The sequence below is a fragment of the Mangifera indica genome, chromosome 2 (genome assembly GCF_011075055.1).
Source record: "Mangifera indica cultivar Alphonso chromosome 2, CATAS_Mindica_2.1, whole genome shotgun sequence".
Classification (NCBI taxonomy): domain Eukaryota; kingdom Viridiplantae; phylum Streptophyta; class Magnoliopsida; order Sapindales; family Anacardiaceae; genus Mangifera; species Mangifera indica.
In genome coordinates, this window is record NC_058138.1 from 16,997,661 (window position 1) to 17,025,604 (window position 27,944).

Sequence of the window (27,944 nt, forward strand, 5' to 3'; positions counted from 1 at the left end):
TTATAATTTTAAAACTTTAATTGCCAAACTCTAAACAATCACATTTATCAACTGTTCTGTTTTTTTGAGCCTCACTCACAAACGATTCATCTATTGCGTCCATGCATAAATACTTCATTAATGACAGAAAGATCTTTGTGGGCATGCACTAGCATCAACAGAATAGCTAGAGTGGGTCATTGACATGCCCTGAGACTTAATTTGATTTGGTTGTTGAGCCTAGTTTAGATGAAGTGGTAGACAAAGGAGAAGACAAGCACAATAAGTCAAGAGAAGAGATTGGGTTTATCAAAAATCGTAGAACGTAGTGAAAAACGTTAATGTTTTGGTAGGAATAAAAACTTTAAATCTTATGAAAGTCATATTTGATTAATAAATAGTAACGGTGAGAGAGATACTCTGTGTGAGAGACAGTAATTTATAGAGTTAAGATTATAAAGATAACTTATCCAAATAAGAAAATAACAACGTATTAATAATAATAATAGTGATAATACCAAGACTGTATTAATATAAATTTAAATTTTAATGGAGTGATATTGTAATATTTAAAAATGAGATATTTTAAAATAGTATAACAATTTATCTTTTCGGACTTGAATTCTTCGTATAAACTAAGTTTTGATAAAGGAGAAATGGGTTTTTATTACGACTGAATACTAGTTCATTTGGGTTTGAATAGGGTTTGATTTATTTTCAATGAGTTCAAGGCTCATATTCGGATTCATCGAGCTTCCTAAATACATATTTGTATTTAGCTCGTTTCATAATTTTAGTATTTGTGATCAGTTTACACTTAATTTAGTTCGTGTATTCTAGTTTAAGTTCGCTTTGACTAACTTTGGACTCGTATTTTAAGCTTGATAATTCAGTTTTAAGCTCGTATTTTAAGAAACAAACAGTGTTATTTATTCTAAGTTAAATTTTTATTTTATTTGAATAAGTAGCTCACAAATCGAACTTGACTCGCTCAATCCATATTTGGGTTTGTATATGTTTTTACCTTAAAATCTAAACTCACATTTATATTCAAGCTTATTTAAAGTAAATTTAACCCAAATTTATTTAAATAAAACTTATTTTAAATTTAAATAAATTTATTTCAATTTTACTCTTAGTTTTAACATTAAGGACACATACAACAACAGTAGAAGTTGGAGGTTTTAAAGTAAAGGAGTTTTTTAATTTAAAAAATAATAATATTATGCACAAAAATATGGTGCCTTGTTCCATGTATTTCCGACATATTTAATCAATAAAAATCAAAAACACTATCATTACAACATCAACTGCAAATGCAGTGCATGCTTTTTCCACCGTCAGATACTGACATCAAATCCTTCCGGATAACTTTCATGGGTCCCACTCATTGTTTGCATCGACTTTTCTCGATGTTGACGAATTCACACTGGACTGACAAAACATCGTACGGGACCTGAGACAAGGGGCTGAGGCGTTGGATTTCTTTGACAAATTTTAATCGTCAAGTGTACGACCAGGATTTGCACTCAGAGCAGCTGTACATTTGTGTAATTTAAAGGCTAGGCCTCAGAGTACAACAGTTGAAGCGTGATATTTTATTACCGTATTTAATAAAATTTAATAATGTAAATAACTATTATATTTAATTAAATGTATTAAAAATATTATTTTATTTAAATATTAGTATGTAAAATTTTTAAATTAATTAAAAAATATTTTTATTTAAAAATAGTAAATAAAAGTATAATTGTAATAAAATAAGAATTTTCTTGCACATAAAATAAAATTGATAACCTAATTTTTTTTATTATATTATTAATAATAATAAAAAAATAGAATTTTGAATAAAAGATAGATTACAATTTACATCAAACATCCCTAAGTATAAATTAATTTTAATTGTGGTTGGGTTTTGTAGTTTTTATGAAAATAAATTTGAAAAAATATGGTAATTTAAAATTTTAGAGTTAAGATTATCCAAATCAATTTCAAAATTGTTCATATTAGTAAATAATTATTTTTTATTTAAAACAAAATTATATTATTTAGTTTTATCAAAATGTTTGCAAAAAAAAAGAAAAAGCCTCTCAATAAAAAATAATAATCCGATATTTTAAGAGTTTGTTATTTTTTATTTTAAAAAATAGTTAAAAAAATAAAGTATTCTTCTAGAAACCAACGAGCTGTCCGGACTGGCTTTAGGATATTACTTGTTGACAGACCAATCAGATACCGTAAGTTACTTGTCTTCTATTCTGAAATTGTAATTCATGCGTTGTGTGGACTTAAAAGACAGTACGTGAGAATAGCAAACCAAAGGAACGAATTAAGTCTTAAAAACATGCTGACGGTGCTGAAAGGGCCACGTCCTCAGCCAAGACTAAAACGCATAAAGCGGGGTAATATAGAATCTCGATACGGTCACCTTTTGGTGAAACCGTTTCTATTGGGTTAGGACACGTGGCGTTTCATCATTCAAAGATGGTTTAGATATTTAAATTATAAAGGGACCCACCACCATTTTGAAGTAAAAATAAAAATTTGCAATGACATTCTCCAATACATATAGTCATTTCATTTGAATTTGCATTTGCATTGCATTTGAATTTAACACAGACATTTGAATATATAAATAAATAAAATTGGAAATTTGAGAGGACAAGGCGCTGGCCTATTTGACCCAGAAAACACATAATAAAAGTAGACGAAGCAAAAGTCTAGCTTTGCTTCTTTTCTTTCTTTATTGATTGGTAGGCCGTGTGCATTTTTCTTAATTGTATTGATAATTATAATATTAATTATTATAAGAGTAATAATAATTATATTATAGTTTGAAGTTGAAGAAGAGAGGCTAATCTGGGTTTGGCTTTATCATTCCCTCAGTAAGCTATGCTTTGAGTTTTAAGTTGTGGGGTTTCTTCAGTTTTGGTGGTTTATATTATGGGTGGTGTAAATTTGGAAATGAAGAAGGAAAGAGTTTTGGTAGTTATAGTTTTGTGTGTGATGTAGTTATGTTTGTTAAGGTTGTAAGGGGTTTCTGTTTGGGTTTTAGGTGTTTATTTGGGGGTCAGTTTATGGGTTAGTTAAAGTTTACATAGTTTAATGGCAGTTTTTTTTAATTTAATTTTGATTTTAAATGGTTGGATTAATTGTACTCTCCATGCCCATCTCTTTTTTCGTTAGTTTATCAGTTCTTTGTTATGATTTTCGTTTATTCAATTTTTTTCTTGTATGTTAATAACCAATGTTTCTGATTCTTGGGCCCCTTGTAAATATTGTTTGTTCTACGATTTTGCAGAAAGAATAGAAGGCGCTTTTTGTTTGAGTTCTAAGAAGAAAAAGATTTCCATGTGCAGCGGTTCTAAAAGGAAAGCAGCACAGACTTGTTTCATCATGGATACTGATTCTCATAAACAAGACGGGCTTTGTTATAATTTCTCAATTTTGCTTGAATTGACAGCCTCTGATGATTTGCTTGGTTTTAAAATTGCTATTGAAGAAAAGGGTCATGATATTGATGAGCCTGGTTTGTGGTACGGTCGGAAGAGTGGTTCCAGAAAGATGGGGTTTGAAGAAAGAACACCCCTCATGATTGCTGCCATGTTTGGAAGCAAAGATGTGCTTTGTTATATTATTGAGACTGGCCGTGTTGATGTTAATAGGGCTTGTGGTTCAGATGGGGCTACTGCGTTACACTGTGCTGCCTCTGGTAGTGCTGCTAATTCGATTGAAATTATCAAGCTCTTGCTTGATGCTTCTGCTGATATTAACTCTGGGGATGCTAATGGAAACCGGCCTGCGGACTTGATATTCAAAGGTTGTCTTTTGGGTTTCCAGTCAAGGAAGAAGGTATTGGAGTCTATGTTGAAAGGTGATGCTGCTGTGGTAGAAATAGATGTTCTGTGTGATGGAGTGGTTAATGAAGCGGGAATACAAGAACAGCCTGAGATTTTGACACCCCGAATTTCTAAAGAAGGAGCTGAAAAGAAAGAATATCCTATTGATCTCACCCTTCCAGATATCAAGAATGGGATATATGGGACAGATGAGTTTAGAATGTATACTTTCAAAGTCAAGCCCTGCTCAAGGGCTTACTCGCATGATTGGACAGAGTGCCCATTTGTTCATCCTGGGGAGAACGCTAGGCGCCGTGATCCAAGAAAATATCATTATAGCTGTGTCCCATGCCCTGAGTTCCGGAAGGGTACATGTAAGCAGGGGGATGCTTGTGAATATGCACATGGTATTTTTGAGTGCTGGCTTCACCCTGCGCAGTATCGGACTCGTCTGTGCAAAGATGAGACTAATTGCAACAGGAGGGTATGCTTCTTTGCTCACAAGCCGGAAGAGCTACGTCCTTTATATGCCTCAACAGGTTCAGCAGTGCCTTCTCCTAGATCATTCTCAACCAATGGTTCTTCGCTTGACATGGTGTCTGTCACCCCACTTGCCCTTGGTTCTCCATCAGTTGGGATACCACCAACATCTACACCACCCTTGACTCCGTCTGGAGCCTCTTCTCCTATGGGTGGATCAATCTGGCAGACCCAGCCTACTGTACCTACACTGCAGCTTCCTGGTAGCAGGCTGAAAGCTGCAGTTCATGCTAGAGATATGGATTTTGACATGGAGTTGCTTGGTCTACAGAATCATCGGCGTCGGCACCAGCAATTAATTGATGAGATATCTGGTCACTCATCGCCATCCGGCTGGAACAATGCCATGTCTGCTGTATCACCCTTTTCTTCTTCTGGTGATCGAACAGGAGAACTAAATAGGCTTGGTGGAGTGAAACCAACTAACCTTGATGACATTTTTGGATCTCCCGATCCGACAATTTTGCCTCAATTACAAGGACTATCATTGGATGCTCAAGCAACCAAATTGCAGTCACCCACTGGCATTCAGATTCGACAGAACATTAACCAGCAGCTCCGATCTTGCTATCCTTCTGGTCTCTCCTCTCCTGTGAGGGCGTCTCAGTCCTTGGGGATTGATCCTGCTGGGGCCACTGCTGCTGCAGTTTTGAGTTCAAGGTCAGCTGCCTTTACAAAACGTAGTCAGAGCTTCATTGAACGGACTGCTGTGAATCGGCATTCTGGGTTTTCTTCACCAGCTGCTACCGTAACTGTGATGCCTTCTAACCTGGCAGATTGGGGTTCCCCTGATGGTAAGTTGGACTGGGGTGTCCAGGGAGATGAGCTGAACAAGCTGAGGAAATCTGCTTCTTTTGGATTAAGAAGCTGTAGCAGCAATTTGGCCGCATCTGCATCCTCTGTGCCAGCAACTGCTGATGAGCCAGACGTGTCATGGGTTCAGTCCTTGGTGAAGGATACCCCTACTGTGAAATCTGGTCCGCTTGTCTTGGAGGATCAGCAGCAGTGTCATCTTAACACTGGAGTTTCAGAGATGCTTCCTGCTTGGGTGGAGCAACTGTATATGGAGCAGGAGCAGATGGTGGCTTAGTCCTGATAAGCCCCGATATTGGTTTTCTAAAGTGAACTAGTTTTTTGGTTATTTTTGCCTTTTTTTTTTAATTATTATTAATATTCATCATCTGTAAGTGGAAAAGAGATGGTTTTGGAGAGCGTCAAAGCATTCACCAAGGAAGTTGAGTAGGATTAAATGCTTCTGCTCTGACCATTCTTCAGTCCTGAAGAATAAGTAGTTTACTTATTTTCCCTATAATTTTGGTTCTCCTTTCAGCTGTTCTCATATACATCCCAAAGTGGAAGATGTGGGAAGCACAGTCTCCTGCCGATGGGAGTAGAGAAGCAGATTAGTTTAAACTGCCTGGATTCAATTATTTTCTATTTGCAGAAGGAAGATAAAAAGACATACTGATTTATTGGTTTATTTTCGGATATGTAAATTGTAAAATTAATTACCTACATAATAAAATCTTAATTTTATCCTTTATATAGATTTGCTTCTGCATTCTTTAGCTGTGGCACCTGGGCCTCAAAGCTTAAACATTTTGCGCATGTTAGATTGAATGGAACTGCCAATATGCTTTCTGTTACATCTTCTTTTTCTTCTTCCACTCTCATCCTCCTATCGCCTTCGGCATCCATAAAGTTGAAGGATGAGTTCATTGATTCCATGATTCTTAATTGGGGAGATTATTGAGCACTAAGAAAAAGGCATACCTGCTTATATTTAACTTATTTTATGTCTTTTCATCGACCTTTTCTTGTTGGCTAGTTGTAGTGGCATAAGCACTACCAGAGGAAAAGATAGTAACGCTTTCATTTAGCTGAAAGATGACCAACGCCAACAATGTTTTGGTGGAAATATAGATACTAAAATATTATTTTATGTTCCCTAAAACTGAAATTGAATTCAGCTTCATAAGGGTTCTTCCTTTTGATTGCTGCCGGCTTCGCCACTGTTGAATTAAATATGTAGATGAAGACACCATTGATAATTTTTAATCTCACTGCATATAGAATATGTAACGTTCTTCCAAGTTTGTCGTTTTAAAAAATATTCCCCCACACCTCAAATTTAGCTCAGAAATTGGGCTAGTCTAGCTTGACTAAGTATTTTAATTGAAATGTCGGGTGTACATTGCCACAGGATGAATATAATAAAGCCAAAAACAGGACAGGAGGTCGTTTGTTCATCAAAAAAGATTTTTAAAAAAAAAAAAAAAAAAAAACAAAGTCATTTCATGCTCACCCACCACAGAAGGTAAAGTTTGGCTGCTCAGGATTGGAGGAAATTGCTTCTAGGACATTCCTAGTACTTAAATTTGCCAAATAATCATTACTATCCATAATTTATGGTTTAAATTACCATAAGATATGATAATGTGATTGAAAAAATTCATCAAAGGTGTGAATACCTGTAGCCCAATATGTTCAAATTTGAATTCTGCAAGTGGGTATTACTGATGAACAAAAATTAATTGAAAGTCTTAAAATGGGTTAAAAGTTGTTTCTTTGGTTAATACCATAATTTACAAAAATCTTACATGTATTAAGTCCACATGGCAAGTCCAATAAGTTGATGAACCAGCTCATCTAGTGATTGATCAAAGATTTGAGACTCTAAATCTGCAGAAATTTCTTCAAAATCTTCATGCTTCAAGATGTTTTTTCTGTGTGACCAATTTGATTCAGCTACCTCACCATCAGTCATCTTGCAAATTTGATCACAGACGTTTAGGTAATTGTGACTATGCAGATATCTCTTTCTTGATCCAACACATTTGCCTTCAGATTTCTTTGTCTTTGGTACATCAAGAATCATCAAATTATTGTCATTTCTTCTTGATTGGCCCTCAGAATTTTGATCAGGCTCTGGTGATAATTTTCTTCTTGAATTTGACTCCACCAAGTTTGAACAATCCAACTCTGTTCAAAATGTGAGAGGCCAAAAGTGAGAAACACATTTCAATTCTTGTTAAAATTGAAACTTGCAGAGTAAAGATAGGAAGTGAAAAAGCAAAAGAAACTTACCTGACATAATGAATTGATCAAAATCAAGAACTGAAACTGGGCTTGAATCTTCTGAACTGCTTTCATGTTCGACACTCTGAACTTTCTTCTTCTTCTTCTTTCTCCTCCTTAATTTTGCTCCTTCACACTCCATAATTTCTGAACCAACGCATGGATTTTCAAGCTTATTAGAGACTCCCTGGTGCTTGTTTCGGCATCTCTCACCTCTTCTTTGCTTCAATTCTCCAGGACCCATCCCAAATTTCTTCCTTCTTGACCTCTTTTCTTCATCTTCATTTCCATTACCAAAGCTGAGGACAAAAAATTCATCATTTTCAACCTCAAAAAAGGTCGGCACCTCTAGAATCGACAATGTACTACTCTTTACTCTTGTGTGCTTATAATCACCTTCCATCTGACCACTACTTGCCTCAAAATTCAATGAATTCGTCGATCGAGTTGACGATATTTTTGTATTAGTCACATTGGGAACACCTTCCAAGCCCATTAATCTTGCCAGAAGACTAGGCATAACCCTGTCTTGGGAGTTGAATTGTTGATCCTTTTCACATAAAACAGAAGCAAGCTGAGTGTGAGTGATTTGATGAGATGGGTGAGCAGGGAGAGTTGTAGAGCAAAGAATTGCACGTAAGATGGCAGCAAGACAGCCAGAAGCAGGAGTGGTGGCAGTTTTCGAAGAGGGAATGTTATTATTAATGCTGTTATTGGGATCAAAAGAGGCGAAAGAAGAAGAAGAAGATGATAACAACTTCAACTTCAACTTCATGGTGAAAGAAAGAAACGACATTATTATTAATGGAGTAAACAAAAGAAATATGAAACAGTAGTTTCTTTTGTTTTGTCGGGATTCAAAACTTAACTTTGCAAAAAGAATGCAACTTTAACAAGAAAAAGCGGGCTTTAGATTTGAATATGTGCTGAGGTTGAAGACAGATTGACATAGAGAAATTCACGCGCGTTGACAAGTCAATTCTGCAAACTGTTGTCTTGTATTGTTTTGTTAGGTTTGGCCTCTGGGGCCAGCAATTGTATTCAATTTCTGAAGGATAGGAAATTAGGAATCATCATCACATTTTTTACTCTGTAGAATCAAATTAATTTGATTAATTTAGTTAATACAAAATGGATTTAGGGATGATTATTATTATTATATTATATTTATTCAACTTGGAAAACAAAAAGGAAGAAGAATTCTTGGAATTGTAAATTCCTTTTGGGTTTGAAGCCGAAGATGCTGACTTTGTTAACTTGTGTTTCTGTTTCTTTCAAACCAAGAGGGCCAATTCTCCCGACCAACTCTGTTTCCTTTCCATCTCCATCTACTTTTTCTTTTCAGTCTCCTTCATTTTAATTGAAGGATTTTCAGTGCAAATTAACATTCATAGTTTCCAAATAAATATAAATTTCTTATAGCGGCTGGAAAACCCATGCTCTTTTTTCAAATTTTAAGTAAAAAATATTTATTAAATTTTTAAACTTAAAAAGGCTGAGAGGAAATGATAATTTTTTATTTTTTTAAATATTTTAAATAAATAATAATTTTATGATAACAATAAAATTTAATAAATAAATAAATTTTTAAATTTTTAATAGATAACGAGTGAAAAGTTAAGTTTACTATAGACCTTGGGTGGGAAATAGTCATTTGGCCTACTCTAAAATCATAACATGAAATTTAGGGAAAAAGATTATTTCCCACCCATTTTTTAACTCTACCTCAAAAGTATACCTACGTCTGATGAAAAACTCAAACACTCACTTATCTCTAAACCGCTGTTAAGTTTTTTATTAAATAGAGGGGTAAAATTGTTATTTTACTGTTTATATTCAAGTTATATAATTTTATCTCATTTTCTCTCTCCAATTTTAAAAATTAACTTTTTTCCCATCCCTGAACTTTGAAAAGTGACTTTCATCCCCCCTCCCCTCCCCCCCCCCCCAAATCCCTAATTTTTTTTCACTTTTCCTCCAGCCACGTCGTCGGGTGGCTGGAGAAAGAGTGACGAGCGTCGTCTAGATCTAAATTACTCTCGTTAAGCTTCACTAGACGACGAAGAGTCATCCATTCTCTCGATGACGCTCGTCGTCTAGAATAGACGATGAAACGTTGTCCAAAGGTGGTCTACCTCTGGACGAAAACTTCTCCATCGTAGCAGAAAAAAGTGGCTGCATTTCAAGAGAAAAAAGTGAATTTTTTAAAACTTAATTTAGGGGACAAATGTTAGTTTTTCAAATTAAAAAGGAAAAAATGAGATAAAATTTTAATTATTTAATATTATTGATAAAATGACGAATTTACTCTTTAACCTTAACAGAAAATATATGAGTGAATCAAAACAGATTAAACTTTGGGTAAATATTTGAGTTTTTTATCAGACATAGATATAAATTTGAGATAAGGCTAAAAAATGGGTGGGAAATAGTCCTTCTCCCTAAAATTTATATATTAGAATATTAAACTTGTAAAATGCACTAATAAATTATTTCCTTACATTATCAATCATTTTATGCGTATGAATTTGATGTGACTTTATAGTAACAATTTTTATGAAAGAATGTTCAACTACCTAGCAAACACCTATAGTTTGAGTTCAATACGATTATAAGTTTAATTTTATACATAAATAATAATATATTATTATATAATTAGATATAATATTATTTTTAATTTAAAATTACTTAATTATATAATAATATATTATTATATATGTATAAAATTATTATATTATTTATATACATATAATATTGCTTTCCTGGGTTGTCACAATCTTCTTCATATATGCAAGGATACTAAGAGATACATCCAAGTATTTTGGGTGGTAACAAAAAATAATATTTTATATATAAATGATGAACACTAATAAAATTAACAAATTAACGTGTTATTATGTAATTTAATAATTTTAAATTAAAAATATAATTAAATTATATGATAACATATAATATAATTTATATTAATTAATATTTATCATTTGTACATATAATATTATTATGTAATAAATATATTAAAAAATTTATTAGTTTGCCTTATCTTTCATTACCAAAATACCGAGTCTAAAATTATTAAAGTATGTGCCAAAAAGTGAATAAAATAAAATGGAAGAGACAAGTGCAATAAAATTAGTGTGTTTAGTTCGAATAATATTTTATTTTTTTACTATAAAAATATATTATCTTAAAAATTAATACGTATAAATTAATTATGTATTTAGATAAATTGATATACATAAATATTTATTATGTTTGGTTGAGTATTGTAATATTATGTCACTTAAATATCTTTAATATGTTAAACTATATTTATTATGTAAGATTAAAATTATAATAAAATTACGGTTATATTGAGAATCTTTTAATATTTAAGAAAAAATGGTAATTAAATTACCAATACATTATCTATTAGGTCAGTAAGTTTGAATTTGAGTTGACTCAACTTAATCTTAGAATCGGATAAACTCAATTTGATTTGATTCAAATTCATTTAGTTTGAATTCAAATTAAAAGATTCAATTTGTTTTTAAATTAAGCTAGCCAAATATAACTCTTTACAAGACAATACTTTTCATCATAATCTACAAGATTATTTTCTTATTCTTTTGCCTACAAGGGAAAATTATCATTTGCTACCAAAACGGGATCATACTATAAATATAATTATTTTGTTTTAGTTTAATTAGGATATAAATAAAATCTTGAGAATTCTATTTGAATTAGAAATAATTAGTTTTGATTATTTAAATGTAACTTTTAGTTTTAAGTCCTACCGAGAGATACAAGTGATACTGAATTAAGTACATTACTATACTAGACAATTCTCTTATTGTCCAAAATTGAGCTTTCTAATGATATATTTTATTGTATCTACTCAATCAGAAACATATCATGTATATGACATAGGTTTTTGATTATCGAATCAAATCACGAAAAAAAACTTGGTATATCATATTCTCTTTAAATATATTTTTTATTTTTCATCGCAATGTACTAGTATTAAGTACCTGATAACTCTAGATTACGTATTTCATCGATATAATTATATGTATGCATTTTTTATATATAATTTAAAGATACAAATAAGATATCATCATATGATTTGATGATTATAAATCAAATATAAAATTATATATATATCTAAATTATATATAGAAAATATATACAAATAACATTATTCTTCTCAAATAAAGACATAAAATCTTGTCCTCCTAACAAAACCACACATCATTTCACCAATTAACGCGGATGAAGAGGCAGGAAAACATATTTTATTTCTTTAATAGATTGATTGTATTGAATGGGTCTTTGAAAAAGAATATACCAACAAAATAAACCTGAAAACCCAGATTATTGAGCCAACTGGTGGGTTATGCATCCCTAGTTATTTAGCTAGATTAAGCTCTGAAAGTATCAGTCCAACTTGGTTGCGGATTTTTTATAAAGACTAGGCTCTGTTTCGTAATACACAATTTCCCCAAAGTCACTTACAAAGTGATCTTGGCTCAGGCTTCTCACTAAACTCTTCATCAAGTGGAAAGGAATGGGTCCAGATTTCTGCGGCTCCCGATAGTACTTTCCCAGAATTGGCTTTGCTGCCTTTGTCTGTGTCAATCACATGATCATTTATACACGAATTTATGCGTATTTGTTTGTGCATATAAGATTACTCAAATAAGAAAATGGATGATACCGCTTCTACCAAGTGATAGTGTGGGATTTGAGGGAAGAGATGATGAACAACATGAGTGCCAATGTCATGGTGGATATTATTAAACATTCCATAATCTCTATCCAAAGTTGTAAGCCCTCCCCTTAAATAACTCCATTCCTGTCAAAATCGGAGACTTGTTCAGTTAATTTTAATTATGCCAACCAAAGTAATGTCAATACTACCTTTCCACGGTACCAAGGAAGTTTGTGCTCATCATGACCATGGTGATGCAAGTATGTTACAAAATCTACCCACATTACGAAAATCTGCAAAATGGGGAGATTGTATTACTATCAGAATAATCAAGATCAGAGAAGAAAATTCACCAGATTTGGAAACATTGTAGCCATACCAAGTAAGGAACACCATAAATCTTAAGCATTTGGATAGGACCTACTACGAAGGATAAGTAGGCTAGCAAAACAACCATAAGAGTCCAACAGAGAGTTGAAGTCACCACTAAACTCCTCTCATCTTCTTTGAACAAGCTGCTATTGGGGTTGAAATGAGATCCTTCCTTTCCTGGACTTCTGAACCACTGGTTTTCCAGACAAAGCATGAACCAGAATTGAAGGATCAAAACAATTGAACCTTATATTTAATATCAAACCACAACGTTGGTGTGTATATATACCTATATATGCTTACCAAGTAAAGAGGGTAAGCCAACATTGGGAAAGGCACTGTAAATCTCAGAAATCGAGTTCTGGCAGACAGTTCCTTGAAAATCTTTTCAGTCAACTGCCAGAATAAGAGAAATATTTAACCAGACCATTATGATTCAACATATATTTATTCCCATCAAGTAAATGGATGGACTTTCACATACCGGAACCCAAGACTCATCTTTTTCAATGTTTCCATGATTCTGATGATGAGTGCGATGACTAATTCTCCTATTAGATTCATAAATAAATGAGTCTGCAAAGTTAACATGTTCCAAAAGAGACAATGAACAAAACAGAACACACACCATCCGTGGTAAGGCACAAGGATTGAAGAATGCAGGACATGACCCACCAAGCTGTTGAGATTGGAATTATCCGAGAAACTTCCATGCCCACTTCACAAACCAAGTGTAAACTCAATTAGAAATATGCATCAGAAGAGATTATAGAGAACAAGTTGAGGTGTGATTACCAATCGTGGCCAAGAACGAATATCGCCCAGAACATAGTACCCTGAGCAAGCCAGTAAAGTGGCCAGAAAAACCAATTGTTTAAGAGGGTTGAGGCTGCTATCAGCGTAAAAATAACAAAAACGTCCCTTGCAACGTAGCTGAGAGATCTCCATGTGTTCTTCACCCAACAATGCTGAGGAATGGCAGCTCGGATGTCGTTTATTTTGAATGAAGGAGGGGCACTTGGGTTGAAACCATGTCGATCATTACTGAACTTTCCTTGTGTCTCCATTGGATCAAAACTTGGCTCTTTCATTTTTGGAATGGATTGGTTGTCTAGCTAGCTTTCCTTCCTTAGTGTGATCTGTCACAAGCAAAGAATAATTTAAAGGCAAAAATTCATTTCTTGTCTTGTGAATTCAGATGGATAACATATGAGATGCATTGATTGAGTTATGAAACAGACATTCACCAGAAGATTAATTTATACAATGGCATGCTTCTTTCCCTTGAATTTTGCTTGGATTCTATCGGCTCTGCCATGAATTCATCTTGTCAGAGGAACCATCAATATCACTTTCAATATACACATATATATGTCTTATACATATATTTTTTTTAACTGGTTGTGTATGAGAAGCTTGCATTCTCATCCATGAAAATCTCAAGTGAAGATATCTGAAGTTAGATGAGTCGCTTTCCGAAAAATTCTCATTTATAGTTTACCAAGTCTACCTGAGAGAAAAGGGACAATTACAACTTCAACATTAATTGACAATACGTTATATTCTTCAAGAAATAACCACCAAATATTAAACACTCGGCATAGCCTTCACAACATATGTTATAAAAAAACAAAGAAAGAAAAGGTCCCTTAGAGTGATATATAATAAACCCCATTTACTCTAAAAATCATTTACTTCTCTGCATTGGAGTGCATAAAATATTTTCCAAATAAAGAATTTAGGGGTGTTTACGACCGGGTGATCGGTACCAATCTCATATTTTTTTAAACTGAATCGGAAATTCGGTTAAACCAATATATCAAACAAAACTGAACTAATTTAAAATTGATTTAAATTTAAATTGAATAGAACAAACTAAATAAACAAACCAAACCAATTTTTGGAGTATCCTTCAATGAAAGAAGTCTTATGATATCTGTTTTTAGATTCAGTAAAAAAATATTGGGCAACAATCTAAATCACCTGAATGAACTGTGATAATAACAAATCAACTCATTTATAAATATAGGAATATTACTGTGCTTCATAGCATTTACTCCATTGAAAGTTTCAATAACGTCAAAGATGCACATACACCAACGAAACAGCGATGAATGAATGAATGAGGTTCTTTATGGGCTCAAGTCTAGCCTGCAAAAGTCTGTCATGTCATGGGCCTAAGAGGATCCACGGCACTATGGAGATATAACGGACTTGTGGGAGCAAAATTATGGATGGATATGATTGAAGTTAGTAAAAATTTTGATAGCAATGTCACAATTGCACTTATCATGGTGTGAAGTTTTTAACAAGTGAATTAGAAAGGTCTGGTAAGTTGATATGATTTATCATCGGTCACAATCTTCTTTTAAGTGAAGGCGCTGATAAGTTCACTTATGAAGATGAATAATGGAAGACGAGTACAGCATTTACAGTGTACCATGTGAGTTCAAGCTCACAATTTAATGAAATAAAAAAGCTGATGCACTATATGATTTGCTGATACATAGATAAAAAAGACTTGCTACAATGTAAAACTAAAACTTCCGAAGAAGTGAGAGTGTATTCAATCCCCTGCTTATTTAACTAGACTAAGCTTCAAAATATCAATCCAATTTGCTGGAAAATTTTTTATGCAGGTTTGGGTCTGTCTGATAGTAGACAATTTCTTCAGTGTCACTCACAAAGTGGTCTTGACTCAAGCTTGTTACTAGATTCTTAATCAAATGGAATGGAATGGGACTGGATCTCTTTGGCTCGCGATAATACTTTCCCAGCACCGGCTTTGCTGCTTTTGTCTGCAAGGCAAGAATCAAAATCATCATGTATGGAGATAAATATTATGATTTGGACACCCCAATATTGTAAAATAGTGTGGTATAGAGATGTTACAGCTTCTATCAAGTGATAGTGTGGGATTTGAGGGAAGAGATGGTGGATAACATGAGTGCCAATGTCATGGTGAATGTTATTGAACAATCCATAATCTCTATCAACTGTTGTAAGCCCTCCTCTCAAATAACTCCATTCCTGTCAAAGGCATGAGTTCTGAAATGAGATGTTTAACAAATTAGTGTTAAAGTTTCCACTGATGCTGAGCTGAAAAATGTTAACACCTTGCCGCGGTACCAAGGAAGTTTGTGTTCATCATGACCGTGGTGATGCAAATAAGTAACAAAGTCTATCCACATTACAAAAATCTGCAAATAGAAGCACAATATCGGAAAATTAACATCATATATGAAGAATCTGAAATTTCACCGGCTGGGAAGTACTGTAGCCATACCAAGTAAGGAACACCATATATCTTAAGCATTTGGACAGGGCCTACGACAAAGGATAAATAAAGCAGAAAAACAGCCATTATAGTCCAACACACAGTTGAAGTCACCACTAATCTTCTCTCATCAGCAGTGAACAAGCTGCTGTAGGGGTTGAAATGAGATCCCTCCTTTCCTGGACTTCTACGCCACTGTTTTTGTAACCCACAAACATGAACCAAAATTAAGCTAAACCATAAAGGATCAAAGTAATTGTATGTTCATTTTTATAATCACAGCAAGTTACTTATATAGATTTTTATATGTATTCTCACCAGATACAGAGGGTAAGCTAACAGGGGGAAAGGCACTGTGAATCTCAGAATTTTAGTACTACGATCTAGTTCCTTGAAAGTCTCCTCAGTCAACTGCAAGAATGAGGGAAATAATTAACTATAGCTCTACTATTTTAAAACGTGCGTTTCCATTTAATGGGTGTTTTTTTTTTTTTTTTTTTTATATACCGGGACCCAAGACTCATCCTTTTCAACGTTTCCATGGTTCTGATGATGAGTCCTGTGGCTTATTCTCCTGAAAGATTCATGAATAAAATGAGTCTGCGAAGTAAACAAATTACAAAGATAAAATGAACAAAACAGAGTTACAAAATACACACCATCCATGGTAAGGCACAAGGATTGAAGAATGCAGGACATGTCCTACAAAGCTATTGAGCTTGGGACTATCAGAGAAACTTCCATGCCCACTTCACAATAATAAAACAAAGCTCATTTCATCACAAAACGTAAGGAAATTATGCATATGAATCAACAGATGAAAATAGAACAAGTTAAAATGTGAATACCAGTCATGACCAAGAACAAAAATTGCCCAAAACATTGTTCCCTGAGCAGCCCAATAGAGTGGCCAGAAGAACCAACTGTTGAAGTGCAGTGCGGCTACCATGAGTGCAGAGACCACAAGCAAATCTCTCAAAACATAACTGAGTGACCTCCATGGGTTCTTCACCCAGCAATGCTCTGGAATGGCAGCTCGGATCTCGTTTATCCTGAATGGAGGAAGGGCACTGGGATCGAAAGCTTCTTGATCATTTGAAAACTTCCTTTCTTGCTCCATTGAATCCAGAAATAGCTCCTGCATTTGTGCAAGGAGGTTGGTCAGCTACTTAACTCTCCCCTTAATGCGCTATGCAAATGAAAGAAGCGCAACTTAAACGAGGAATATAAAGGCAAAGATTCACTGCAGTATATGAACACCGAAAGATGGTTTATGTTTCACCGACCAACCAAACCTGCGGCGAATAACAAAAGATACCCAAAAACCCTACAAACTAATTTCAATCCATTAATTTTTCAAATTATCTAACTTCTAGAATTGAAAACAAAATAATGTTTTTACAAGGAAAGTCTTTTTATAAACATGGTAGATTGATGATGATAATAAAAATTTAAGGCACAATTTTAACAAATTAACGTCTTCGACTTATTCTTTATTCAGCAAAGCCTCTATACCAACTAAATCTCCAACTCCTCCTTTTGGTATACGACCTAAATTTTGAACACATTGAAAATGATAAAAAAAAAACCCAAAAAAAAAAAAAAAACCCACATGATCAAATATTGGTTTTAACCCCACTCACTCAAAGTAGGAAAAAACTCACAAACTTAAAATTTGAATTACACCATTTTAATAGTCACTAATCTAAAGTAATTTATTCAAAGGGAAAAATCTCTTATAAATATAGTAAATAATTAATGTGGAACAAATAAATTTAAAAAAAAAAAAACCTTACAAATTTAATAAAGGATATAATGTGATATAAAGATATATAAAATTTAAAATATATAAAATAAAATAAAATTTATTCTTTCTGTTCATATTAATTATTATTGATTAGAAATAAAATTGGGAAAGGGTACAGGAGAGGTTGAAGGTGAAGATCATGAATGTGTGGAAATGGTGAAATTTGGTTGAGTTACAGTCTTACGTGAAACATGTAATTAACGTGGTGGGTGCAGTTGCGTCTGGAAATAAACAAATTAACTGCTCAATTCAAATACGAAAAGGCAGTCTAAAAATAGCAGAGAAGAAGGGATTAAAGTTCTACATTATGAGTCATATATATATATATATATATATATATATATATATATATATATACGACCCAATAACCCTTCAGCCTTCATTATCATTTCGCTTACCATTTTTTAATTTACTGCTATCACCTCTAGAACATGGTAGTCGGATTGTATATTGTATTATATGTGTTAAAAATCTAATTTTTCGTATCATATATCCAGTATCGTATCATATCGTATGATATAACTTTTAAAAAATAAAAAAATATAAATAACATGTGATTATTTTAGAAAATATTATAAAAACTCTTAAAATTTTAAAAATTTTCATATATATCATTATTTTCTTTAAAAAAGTATATTGATCTGTATCGATAATATATTGTATCATAAAATACATATTATATTGTATGATATATCTACTGTATTATATTAATTCGATACATCTTATAATATATCTCATTTTTAATTTATATCATATCATATTATAAGATATAATTATGCATTGTAGGATACTATTTATAATTATAAAAATAATTGATTTTGATATATTATTTTTAAAAATTGATTATTTGTGATAAAATGTTTAATATGTCTAATATTTTAGTTTTTGAATTAGAAATATAACAAAATTTATTAAATTTAATAATCTAATAATTTAAAAAAAAAATCCAATAATCTAATAATATGAATTAAAAAAGAAAAAACAAACTATCATGGTTTTGAGCATGCCAAGATTAGTAAGCTTTCAGCTATATGTGTTGGCCATAATTTTTGATGGGTTGATGTCCTCGAGATTGATTTGACAAACTCAGGTAGAGATAAAATGAATTAGATTGATGTCTGATGGAGTTCCGAATAATTAAATATTGAAAGAGATTCGAATATCTAATGGGATATGAGGATATGATGATTCTCTTTGGTTGATTGAGATTTGACACTTTGAGATAGAGACAACCTGTATGAGAAAAATAAAAGGGTTAGATTTGAAGCATTTTTTAGATGATATTTCTTTTACATATGTTTGATTTTATAACACTTAATTATATTATAACATTACCGTATATGTGCAACATAAATTTAATAACATTTTTTTATCACGAGGGAAAGAATCTTAGAGTGGGGTGTTACATTGATTTCTAAAGAAGTGAGATTTATTGAATCCCCGACTTATTTAACTAGACCAAGCTTTAAAATATCAATCCAATTTGTTGGCAGATATTTTATGCAGATTTGGGTCGGTCTGATAGTAGACAATTTCTCCAGTATATCTCACAAAGTGGTCTTGCCTCAAGCTTCTCACTAGACTCTTAATCAAATAGAATGGAATAGAATGGGACCAGATCCCTTTGGCTCGCGATAATACTTTCCCAGCACCGGCTTCGCTGGCTTTGTCTGCAAGGCAAGAATCAAAATCATCATATATGGAGATAAATATTAAGATTTGGACCCCATACTCAATAAAATTATGTGTATCTATTTTGAATATATAAACATATACATATTTGATATGTGTTATCATGTAATTGAATGATTTTGAATTAAAAATAAAGTAATACCTAATTACATGACGACATATAATTGTGTATCGATTTGAATATTCAAAATAAATATATATAGTATTGCTATATTATGATATAGAGATATTACGGCTTCTTTCAAGAGATAGTGTGGGATTTGAGGGAAGAGATGATGGGGGACATGAGTGCCAGCGTTATGGTGTATGTTATTGAACAATCCGTAATCTCTGTCAACTGTTGTAAGCCCTCCTCTCAAATAACTCCATTCCTGTCAAAAGCATGAGTTCTGAAATGAGATGTTGAACAAATTACTGATGAAGTTTCTACTGATGCTGAGCTGAAAAAGGTTAATACCTTGCTGCGGTACCAAGGAAGTTTCTGTTCATCATGACCATGGTGTTGCAAATAGTAACAAAGGCTAACCGCATTACAAAATTCTGCAAACAGAAGCACAATATCAGAAAATAAACATCATATATGAAGAATCTGAAAATTCTCCGGAGAGGAAGTATTGCAGCCATACCAAAGTAAGGAACACCATAGATCTTTAGCATTTGAACAGGGCCTACGACAAAGGATAAATAAAGCAGAAAAACTGCCATTATAGTCCAACACAGAGTTGAAATCAACACAAATTTTCTCTCATTAGCAGTGAACAAGTCGCTGTAGGGGTTGAAATGAGATCCCTCCTTTCCCGGAGTTCTATACACCCCCACGAACATGAACCAAAATTAAGCCAAACCATGGAGGATCGAAGTAATTGTATTGATATCTTTATTTTTAAAACAGTTACATAGATTTTTATATGTATTCTCACCAGATACAAAGGGTATGCTAACATGGGGGAAGGCACTGTGAATCTTAAGATTCGAGAACTATGACTTAGTTCCTTGAAAGCCTTCTCAGTCAACTGCAAGAATGACGGAAACAAGTAACCATAGAAGGTGTGTTCCCACTAAAAGGTGGTTTTTTCCGGCCAAATGACTCTTTCCCACCCTAGATTTGATGCAAGCACCTTTCTATCTACTAACTTTAAAAAATTTAAATATCCACTCATCTATTAAATTTTATTATTAATGTTTAGATAAAATTATCATTTATTAAAAATATTTAAAAAAAAAACTAAAAATTTATCATATTTCTTCCTCTCCCACTCCCCCCCAAGGTTTGAAAAATCAATATTTTCTCCTATAGTTTTTCCAATCACCACTACTAGCGGCCGGAGATGGTGACAACGATGTTCTCTCTCCCTCTTGACTTCTCTCTCACTCTCACTTCATTTTCAATTGTCACTAATTGAGGAAATCGGCAAACAAAGACCATTCTTCATCTTTAGATGAAGACGCAATTTGTCTCCGTATAAGATAAAGATGACACGTTGTCATTGTTTTTTAGATGATGATGATTCATTATCTTTGTTTGAGACAAAGATGTTTCGTCTTCGTCGAGAGATAAAGAAATTTTTTCGTCTTTAGCTTCTGTAGGTCGAGGTTCATCGAGAATAGAATAGGATTGAGAGAGAAGCTGAGAGTGAGAGAAAAAGCCATTATCGTTGTTGTCTTTGGCCCCTTGCAGTGTGTTAAAAAAACCTTAGGACAAAATATAAGTTTTTTAAATTTTGGGTAGAGAGAATTTATTAATTTTTAAATCTGGAGATTAAAAATATGATAAATTTTTTATTTTTTTAAATACTTAAATAAATAATAATTTTTACCATCATAATAGTAATAAAATTTAATAAATTAATAGATATTTAGACAGTAGATTATTAACTTATAGAAAAAATTTACATAAAATCTTGGTGGGACATAGTCATTTGGCCTTTTTATTATTATTATTATTATTATTTATATACGGGACCCAAGACTCATCCTTTACAACGTGTCCATGCGTCTGATGGTGAGCCATGTGGCTAATTCTCCTGAATGATTCACGAATGAAATGAGTAAACAACTTAAAAAAGATAAAATGAACAAGACAGGGTTATAAAATACACACCACCCATGGTACGGCACAAGGATTGAAGAATGCAAGAGATGTCCTACAAAGCTATTGAGCGTGGGACTATCCGAGAAACCTCCATGTGCACTTCACAATAATAAAACAAAGCTCATTTCACCACAAAACGTAAAGAAATTATGTGTATGACTCAGCAGACAAAATGAACAAATTAAAATGTGAATACCAATCATGGCCAAGAACAAAAATTGCCCAGAACATTGTCCCCTGAGCAACCCAATAGAGTGGCCAGAAGAACCAACTATCAAAGTGCAGTGCAGCTGCTGTGAGTGCAGAGACCACAAGCAAATCTCTTAAAACATAACTGAGTGACATCCGTGGGTTCTTCACCCAGCAATGCTCTGGAATGGCAGCTCGGATCTCGTTTATACTGAATGGAGGAGGGGCACTGGGATCGAAACCTCCTTGATCATTAGAAAACTTCCTTTCTTCCTCCATTGAATCAAGAAATGGTTCCTGCATTTGCGGAAGGAGTTTGGTCAGCTACTTAACGCGCTATGCAAATATAAGAAGCACAACCCACCACCCAAATCTAGACCTGCAAACGGGGGGTTGCAGCGGTAAAAATTGGTACAAATAAAACGAGTGGGAATTAAAATCGATATATAGGAGTAATAATTTTGTAAATCAGTATCCAGTTATGTGAGTATATATTGATCGGCAGGTTATTAATTAATATTATCTTTTTATTATTTTAATATATTTATTTTATATTTTTTAATATTTTTTCTTCAAGTATATAAGTATTTTATGGAAGAACGAAGCTTTATCTCAAACTATTTTGTTATGAATTAAGTTGAATTATGATGAGTTTTCAATAGGGATGATAGTGCACCACATAGGTGACACCTGTTCATACCTTGAAAGGGCAGAAAAGTCATTTTACATGTGAAAATGACTAAGTAAAAAATTACATATGCCTGTGTGTAGTTAGCAAATTTGAATTTTTAGATAAGAATAAGTTTTGTGACAATTTTAGAAACAACCTTTTATGTGTATAGCTATGTTTGGCTTTTGAATGATAAATAGTGAAGGAAGCTAAGGTTGATAAGGTTAGTGGCAAGGGTATAAAATTTGGCTTCATAAGGAAAGTCACCTTACAAATATACTGCACAGATAATCTAATGTGGGGGAAATATATTTATAAAGAAAAAAATCTTGCAATTTTAATAAATAAATACAATAAAATTATGCATACATATTTTTGGTATATAACTTGAGTAGATAAATGATATATCATCGTATAACTGAATGATTTTGAATTAAGTATAAAATAATACATAATCATATAATAACACATAATTTATATATTCAAATTATGTATAAAAAATATATACATATAATAAATATTACATAAAAAAATATACACATATAATATTGCTCAAATAAATCACGTGTAATAAAGATTTAAAGCACAATCTTCACAAATTTCCTCTTGATGTGAATCTTCAAGCATGAAAGCTTTGAAATTGTCTCCTTAGTACCACTTAATGGGACACAAATTCTAAACCCACTAAAAAATATAAAGACTGAAAAAAAACTTACAAATTTGATAATCAATGCACCATTTCAACCATTTAATATACACATAAAATTAAGTCGCGAGATATGCCATTAATGGAGTTTAAGATGCATTACAATATTTTTTTCTTAATCATATTAATTATTATAATAAAATTATGTGTACCCACTTTGAATAAATATTTGATGTATATTATTGTATGATTGAATAATTTTAAATTAAAGATAAAATAATATATAATTATATAATAACACGAATAAATATGTATCTGTTTATATATTTAAAATAGCTATATATATATAATATAACTTTAATTATTATTAATTTAAAATAAAATTAGAAAAAGGTAAGGGTCAGAGGAGTGAAGTAATGAAATTTGGTTGCGTGACATTCTTGAACATGATACATGCAATTAACGTGTTGGCTGCTATTGCATGGAAATAAATAGTTGAGCTCTCTATGACTACACTCGGAATGCTCAATAATTAAAAGTCAAAGGACCTGTTCCAACGCGAGTCTTCATGTGTTTTTAAAATTATAAAAATTTAAAGTATTTTCTACGAAGCAAACTGTTATTAAAGGTTTTTTTTATTAAAAATAAGTATAAAATTATTATTTTATTAATAATATTAAAAAATATAAAATTTATTAAATTTTTTTTCCAAGTTTTAAAAATTAATAATTTTACCTCAGATAAAATTTTATGATCTTGAAAAGTTATAATTTCCTCCCAAACCAAAAGTTTTTTTTTTTTTCTCTCATTTGGACACCAACTCTGGTATCGATAACGTCCCCTTTTTACTTTAAAATGTTAGCCAATGTGTAACAGGACATAACAATTGCCCCTCTACAGAGACAAAGATATGGAGAGAGAAGGTCCTTGTACTTCGTCATGCATCGATCAATATTTTAAGATGGAAAGGGGAGATCGTCGGTGTTGGAGATGGTGACAAGAGGGAGAAGAAAAATGATTTTGGAGGGGGGGGGGGGGGGGGGAGGAGAGGAGAATTGTGGCTTTTCAAAATTAGAAAGTTTTATGTAGATGTAAAATTGTTAATTTTTAAAACTTATAAAGAAAATATAATGAATTATATATTTTTTTTAATATTATTAGTAAAATGATAATTTTACTTTTACATCTAACAAAAAAAATTAACTACAATTAGTTTATAGGTTAGATTTTGAGTTTTTCAAATTTTATGAATATGATTTTGAGAACGTATCAAAGCTTAAGTGAAAAATAATCGTTTGGCTATAATTAAAATTCGAAAAGACAGTCTAAAATTACGAAAGAGGGATTAGATGTGTTTTGGGTATTAAGTCAAGATGTAGCATGCAAAACAATCAACGCATATGAGAATTCTACTTCCATTCTAATTATTGGATAACAAAACTATATATACATAAAATACATATATATATATATATATATATATATATATATTATGTAATTATGTGATTGAATAATTTTAAATTAAAAATAAAATTCAATTACATAATAATACATAATTTATATACTCAAAATATAAACACATAGCTTTACTCATTATTTTAATTATAGAAAATTTCTTATGTTCTTCTTTCTCAATGCTATTTTCTTGTATTGTTTCTAACAACTTTAACTCTTCATTTATTGAATCAAGAAAAACCAATGATCAGATTTATCAATTATAAAACTTACTTGATTTTCCCTCAAAGAGATAGTTTAACTAGCAAAATAAGAGATTTTATATGTTAAAAGATATGAGTTCAAGTCTTCTGTAGTGATATTTTAATATTAAATTTTTAACTTACATAATTCAATAATTATAAAGTCGATTACTGAACCTAAGATTTTATCTACTTAAAAGGTTTGATTTATTTAGTATAATTGGTTTCATCCAATAAAAATGGTATAATTCGAATAAATTTTTTCATTAATTGATACATATATATATATATATATATATATATATATATATTCCGCTAGTGAAGAAAATATAAAAAGAATATAATTTTCAATTTTTTTATATGCGGTTAGAGTTTACTCAAATAATACCCATGTTTCTTAATATTCAATAATAAATAATTCATACTATATAATATGGTATGATATAAGTGAAAAGTGATACGTATTATAAGATATATTAAATTAATATAATATGATAAATATATCATACGATACAATATATATTCTACGATATGATACATCTTATCAATACCTTATATCTTTTTAAAGAAAATAAAGATTTAGTAGAGATGTATATGAGAAATTAGAAATTTTGAGAAGTATTTGTAATATTTTTTAAAGTGTAACATATCAATTAAATTTTTTTTATCATTTTTTATTAATATTTTATTATTATTTTAAAAGTTGTATCTTATAATATGATATAATATAAAAATTTTAATTTTTGATATATAATATAATATATGATTCAACTATCATAATAATATCATCGTTGGATTAAATGAAATAAATATAATTCTTTTGGGTCTAATTATTTTATACCTTTCATTTAAAATAGGTCTATTAAATAGAATCAACAATTTATATATGAAGTAGTGGTATATGTGATTAAAAATGATTTGTTTCTGGATTTCAAATCCAAATTCCAGAAGAAGCAGTGTGTGATTTATGTAAAAAAGAATGGCCAAAAGACTTGTTCCCACGCGAATTATAGTAAAATTCTAAAGTCTTATTCTTCAACTTTCAAAAACCTAAACAATTACTCAGGAGAAAATTTTTGTTAAAAATCTTAATTAGAATTAAAGATAAAATTGTTATTTATTTAAAAATTTAAAGTTTATTATATTTTTCTCTCACATTTTCCTCATCACTTAAGGTTTGAAAAGTGATAATTTTCTCTTACAGTTTTTTTTTCTTCTCTTTGTTGACAATTCGTTGTCTTCAACTGTCAGCTGTTCTCCCTCCTTCTTCTCCCTCGGCCGTTGCCTTCTTCTTCCCCCCTTCATCAGAGACGAAGACTGTTGTCTCTGTCTCAAACAAAACAGAGACAAAGACTCCTCGTCTTAGATGAAAACGTTTTGTTTTCGTCTGAAATGGAGATGAGGATCTCCATCTCCAATAAAGGAGGGAAGAAGGAGGCGATGATTGAGGGAGAAGAAGGAGGGAAGGCTGGCCAATGGTCGGGAAGAAATTAGTTGCTAGAGAGAATAAGATAGGGGGAAATTGCCATTTTTCAAACTTTAGATGAGAGTAAATTGTAAGATTTTTAAATTGAGATGGGAAAATGTGATAAAATTTTAATTTTTTTAATTTTATTTTGTTAAATGATTATTTTACTTTTAACTTTAATTGAGAATTTTAATAAAATTTGATTCATAGATGAGTATTTAAATTTTTGAAAGTTGAAAGGTAGGGCATTGAAAACTCACTATTCCTTTTGGGTTGGAAAAAGTCTTTTGGCCAAAAAGAATATGAATGAAAGCACACAAGAAGCACAGAAACAAAATGTGGGGCAAATAATGTCACAAAAAATAAAGACCAAGATAATAAAAAAAGCTCAAAATGATCCCAATTACAACAACTCATTGGAGAGAATCCTGCAAAAAGTTTGTTCTAATGTTGGTTAACGTGTTCTTTAACTGCAAGTTAATGTATCACAAAACCAAAACAAAAGTGAAACTCTCTTTCTTTTCTTGCGAAATGGTAATTATGTCAAACATACTTTTTCTCTTTTTAAGGGACCGAAAGCAGTGGCAGAATCAGAAAATTTATTGCAGTGTACAAGCAGATTATTTAAGGAATAAATGGGTAAGAAATAATAAAAAACAAATTCAAAAAGTTGAATTTAAAGGGGTTTAAAGTGTTGATTTTGAGGAATGGGGAGGATCAAATGGAAAAGTTAAAAACTGAATATGCTGGTGGGTGGCGGGTGGCGGTGGCCACTAACCCAAAAGGGTGGTGCCACTGTAATATGAAGGAACAATTGAAGGACAAATAATATAGTAAAGAACTGAAGAAGATTCTTTAAAGTTAGGATTGGAGTTTATATTTTGGAAAAAAAAATGCTTTCAGATTGAATGTTCAGACTTCATGTTCTTCCTTCTTTTCCTTTGTGACATGAAAAATATTGTAGATTTGCCAAAGAATTTTAGGGTATGGCCATTCCCATTTATTACATAAATTATTTTCTTTTGCCACTAAAATTATCCCTTGGAGATGTCATAAACTATTTGCTTCAAAATTAAATAACCAGTTTTTCAAGCTTGTAGCCATAAAGTAAAAGACAGAAAAAAACTGAAACAAACAACATGCAGCCCTGGAATTAGATTCTAAGAATATAAATGCAGAAAATTTGCATTGAAACAAGTGAAGGTAAGGCTTGGAGAATAATAACAAAACAGCTTTTAATTCAGGGAAAAGCTGAAGCTGAGTGAGAATATAGTACTAAAGGGACTTAGCTTGAATAGAAAATCAATCTTTGTTATTAAGATAACACCAATAACTATTTATCAATTATCTTCTCTGGTATTGCTTTCCAAATTAGAAATAAGACCCAGAAACATGAGGGGACAGGGCCAAGCTAAAGAGGAAATTCATGATGTGGGAAAAGAAAAAAGGGTGAGAGGAGGTAGATGCAATGGTGAATGGCTGGCAATCAATGAATGGGTACTAACTGTTGTATCTTTTTCCATGATACATTAGCAAATTGATGGGGTCTCCAAAGTCATATCTCTTTCAAACTTTGTACTGTGAATCATATATATTAATTTTTGCAATCTCTAAGTGTCAGAAATTGGACATTTACAGCAGAGTCTTACTGCACACTCCATGTGTTTTCAACTCCAATACTTTGTCTACATCTACTTGCTTCAACCATTCTAGTTTCCAATTGATCTTCTCAGAAGTAAGATTTTCAAATTATAAATAAATATTCCTAGAAATTAATATTTGAACCTACCAATATTTATTCGCATTTAATTTCCTTCAGTTCATATATCAGAAGACAGAGGACATCAAAACCCCTTTCTAGTCATACCTTCAAAATTTGACAAAATTTGGATTGATTGAATACAGCCCAGT

At 31.9% G+C, this 27,944-nt stretch overlaps 4 protein-coding genes and 1 pseudogene across 10 annotated transcripts; 1 reads left to right on the forward strand and 4 right to left on the reverse strand.

The window, feature by feature from the left end:
• Positions 1-2,578: 2,578 nt before the first annotated feature.
• LOC123208849 (zinc finger CCCH domain-containing protein 66-like) lies at positions 2,579-5,905 on the forward strand. Of its 2 annotated transcripts, none has more exons than XM_044626443.1 (2): positions 2,579-2,732; positions 3,281-5,905. In XM_044626443.1, exon 2 carries the CDS (start codon positions 3,331-3,333, stop codon positions 5,446-5,448), a length of 2,118 nt encoding a protein of 705 aa, XP_044482378.1. In that variant the 5' UTR covers positions 2,579-2,732; positions 3,281-3,330; the 3' UTR covers positions 5,449-5,905. The 2 variants fall into 2 exon arrangements, with proteins under 2 accessions (XP_044482378.1, XP_044482379.1); XM_044626444.1 differs by having other exon boundaries at positions 2,640-2,864.
• Positions 5,906-6,907: 1,002 nt separating this feature from the next.
• On the reverse strand, positions 6,908-8,248 carry LOC123207761. Its single transcript, XM_044625225.1, has 2 exons — positions 7,446-8,248; positions 6,908-7,340 (listed from the first exon to the last, which is right to left on the reverse strand). The coding sequence occupies exons 1-2, from the start codon at positions 8,230-8,232 to the stop codon at positions 6,964-6,966; spliced, it is 1,164 nt and encodes a 387-aa protein (XP_044481160.1). The 5' UTR covers positions 8,233-8,248; the 3' UTR covers positions 6,908-6,963.
• Positions 8,249-11,691: 3,443 nt separating this feature from the next.
• Positions 11,692-14,734, reverse strand: LOC123209055 (omega-3 fatty acid desaturase, endoplasmic reticulum-like). Of its 4 annotated transcripts, none has more exons than XM_044626787.1 (9): positions 13,743-14,734; positions 13,291-13,634; positions 13,124-13,213; positions 12,980-13,046; positions 12,799-12,891; positions 12,503-12,688; positions 12,333-12,416; positions 12,139-12,267; positions 11,692-12,041 (listed from the first exon to the last, which is right to left on the reverse strand). In XM_044626787.1, the coding sequence occupies exons 2-9, from the start codon at positions 13,584-13,586 to the stop codon at positions 11,850-11,852; spliced, it is 1,137 nt and encodes a 378-aa protein (XP_044482722.1). In that variant the 5' UTR covers positions 13,587-13,634; positions 13,743-14,734; the 3' UTR covers positions 11,692-11,849. The 4 variants fall into 4 exon arrangements, with proteins under 4 accessions (XP_044482722.1, XP_044482718.1, XP_044482720.1 ...); XM_044626783.1 differs by having other exon boundaries at positions 12,130-12,267; XM_044626785.1 differs by having other exon boundaries at positions 12,130-12,267; positions 13,737-14,734.
• Positions 14,735-14,861: 127 nt separating this feature from the next.
• On the reverse strand, positions 14,862-17,787 carry LOC123209054 (omega-3 fatty acid desaturase, endoplasmic reticulum-like). 3 transcript variants are annotated; one of them, XM_044626780.1, is made up of 9 exons: positions 17,764-17,787; positions 16,621-16,910; positions 16,432-16,521; positions 16,280-16,346; positions 16,091-16,183; positions 15,782-15,967; positions 15,612-15,695; positions 15,388-15,525; positions 14,862-15,293 (listed from the first exon to the last, which is right to left on the reverse strand). In XM_044626780.1, the coding sequence occupies exons 1-9, from the start codon at positions 17,770-17,772 to the stop codon at positions 15,102-15,104; spliced, it is 1,149 nt and encodes a 382-aa protein (XP_044482715.1). In that variant the 5' UTR covers positions 17,773-17,787; the 3' UTR covers positions 14,862-15,101. The 3 variants fall into 3 exon arrangements, with proteins under 3 accessions (XP_044482715.1, XP_044482717.1, XP_044482716.1); XM_044626782.1 differs by lacking the exon at positions 17,764-17,787 and adding an exon at positions 17,059-17,075; XM_044626781.1 differs by lacking the exon at positions 17,764-17,787 and adding an exon at positions 16,986-17,001.
• A 1,135-nt stretch (positions 17,788-18,922) lies between these two features.
• Positions 18,923-21,886, reverse strand: LOC123209417 (annotated as a pseudogene).
• Between the last annotated feature and the right edge of the window lie 6,058 nt (positions 21,887-27,944).

What these genes read in the sequence shown, in the direction of transcription:
- LOC123208849 (XM_044626443.1), top strand. Translation starts at nt 3,331, where the DNA reads ATGTGCAGCGGTTCTAAAAGGAAAGCAGCACAGACTTGTTTCATCATG.
- LOC123207761 (XM_044625225.1), bottom strand. Translation starts at nt 8,232, where the DNA reads ATGTCGTTTCTTTCTTTCACCATGAAGTTGAAGTTGAAGTTGTTATCA. An exon ending in TGATCAATTCATTATGTCAG is followed by an intron (nt 7,341 to 7,445) that starts GTAAGTTTCTTT and finishes CATTTTGAACAG; the next exon opens with AGTTGGATTGTTCAAACTTG.
- LOC123209055 (XM_044626783.1), bottom strand. Translation starts at nt 13,586, where the DNA reads ATGAAAGAGCCAAGTTTTGATCCAATGGAGACACAAGGAAAGTTCAGT. An exon ending in TTCGTTCTTGGCCACGATTG is followed by an intron (nt 13,214 to 13,290) that starts GTAATCACACCT and finishes TGGTTTGTGAAG; the next exon opens with TGGGCATGGAAGTTTCTCGG. An exon ending in TTCCTTGGTACCGTGGAAAG is followed by an intron (nt 12,268 to 12,332) that starts GTAGTATTGACA and finishes CGATTTTGACAG; the next exon opens with GAATGGAGTTATTTAAGGGG.
- LOC123209054 (XM_044626780.1), bottom strand. An exon ending in TATATGGTGTTCCTTACTTG is followed by an intron (nt 15,696 to 15,781) that starts GTATGGCTACAG and finishes TTCTATTTGCAG; the next exon opens with ATTTTTGTAATGTGGATAGA. An exon ending in TTCCTTGGTACCGCGGCAAG is followed by an intron (nt 15,526 to 15,611) that starts GTGTTAACATTT and finishes TGCCTTTGACAG; the next exon opens with GAATGGAGTTATTTGAGAGG.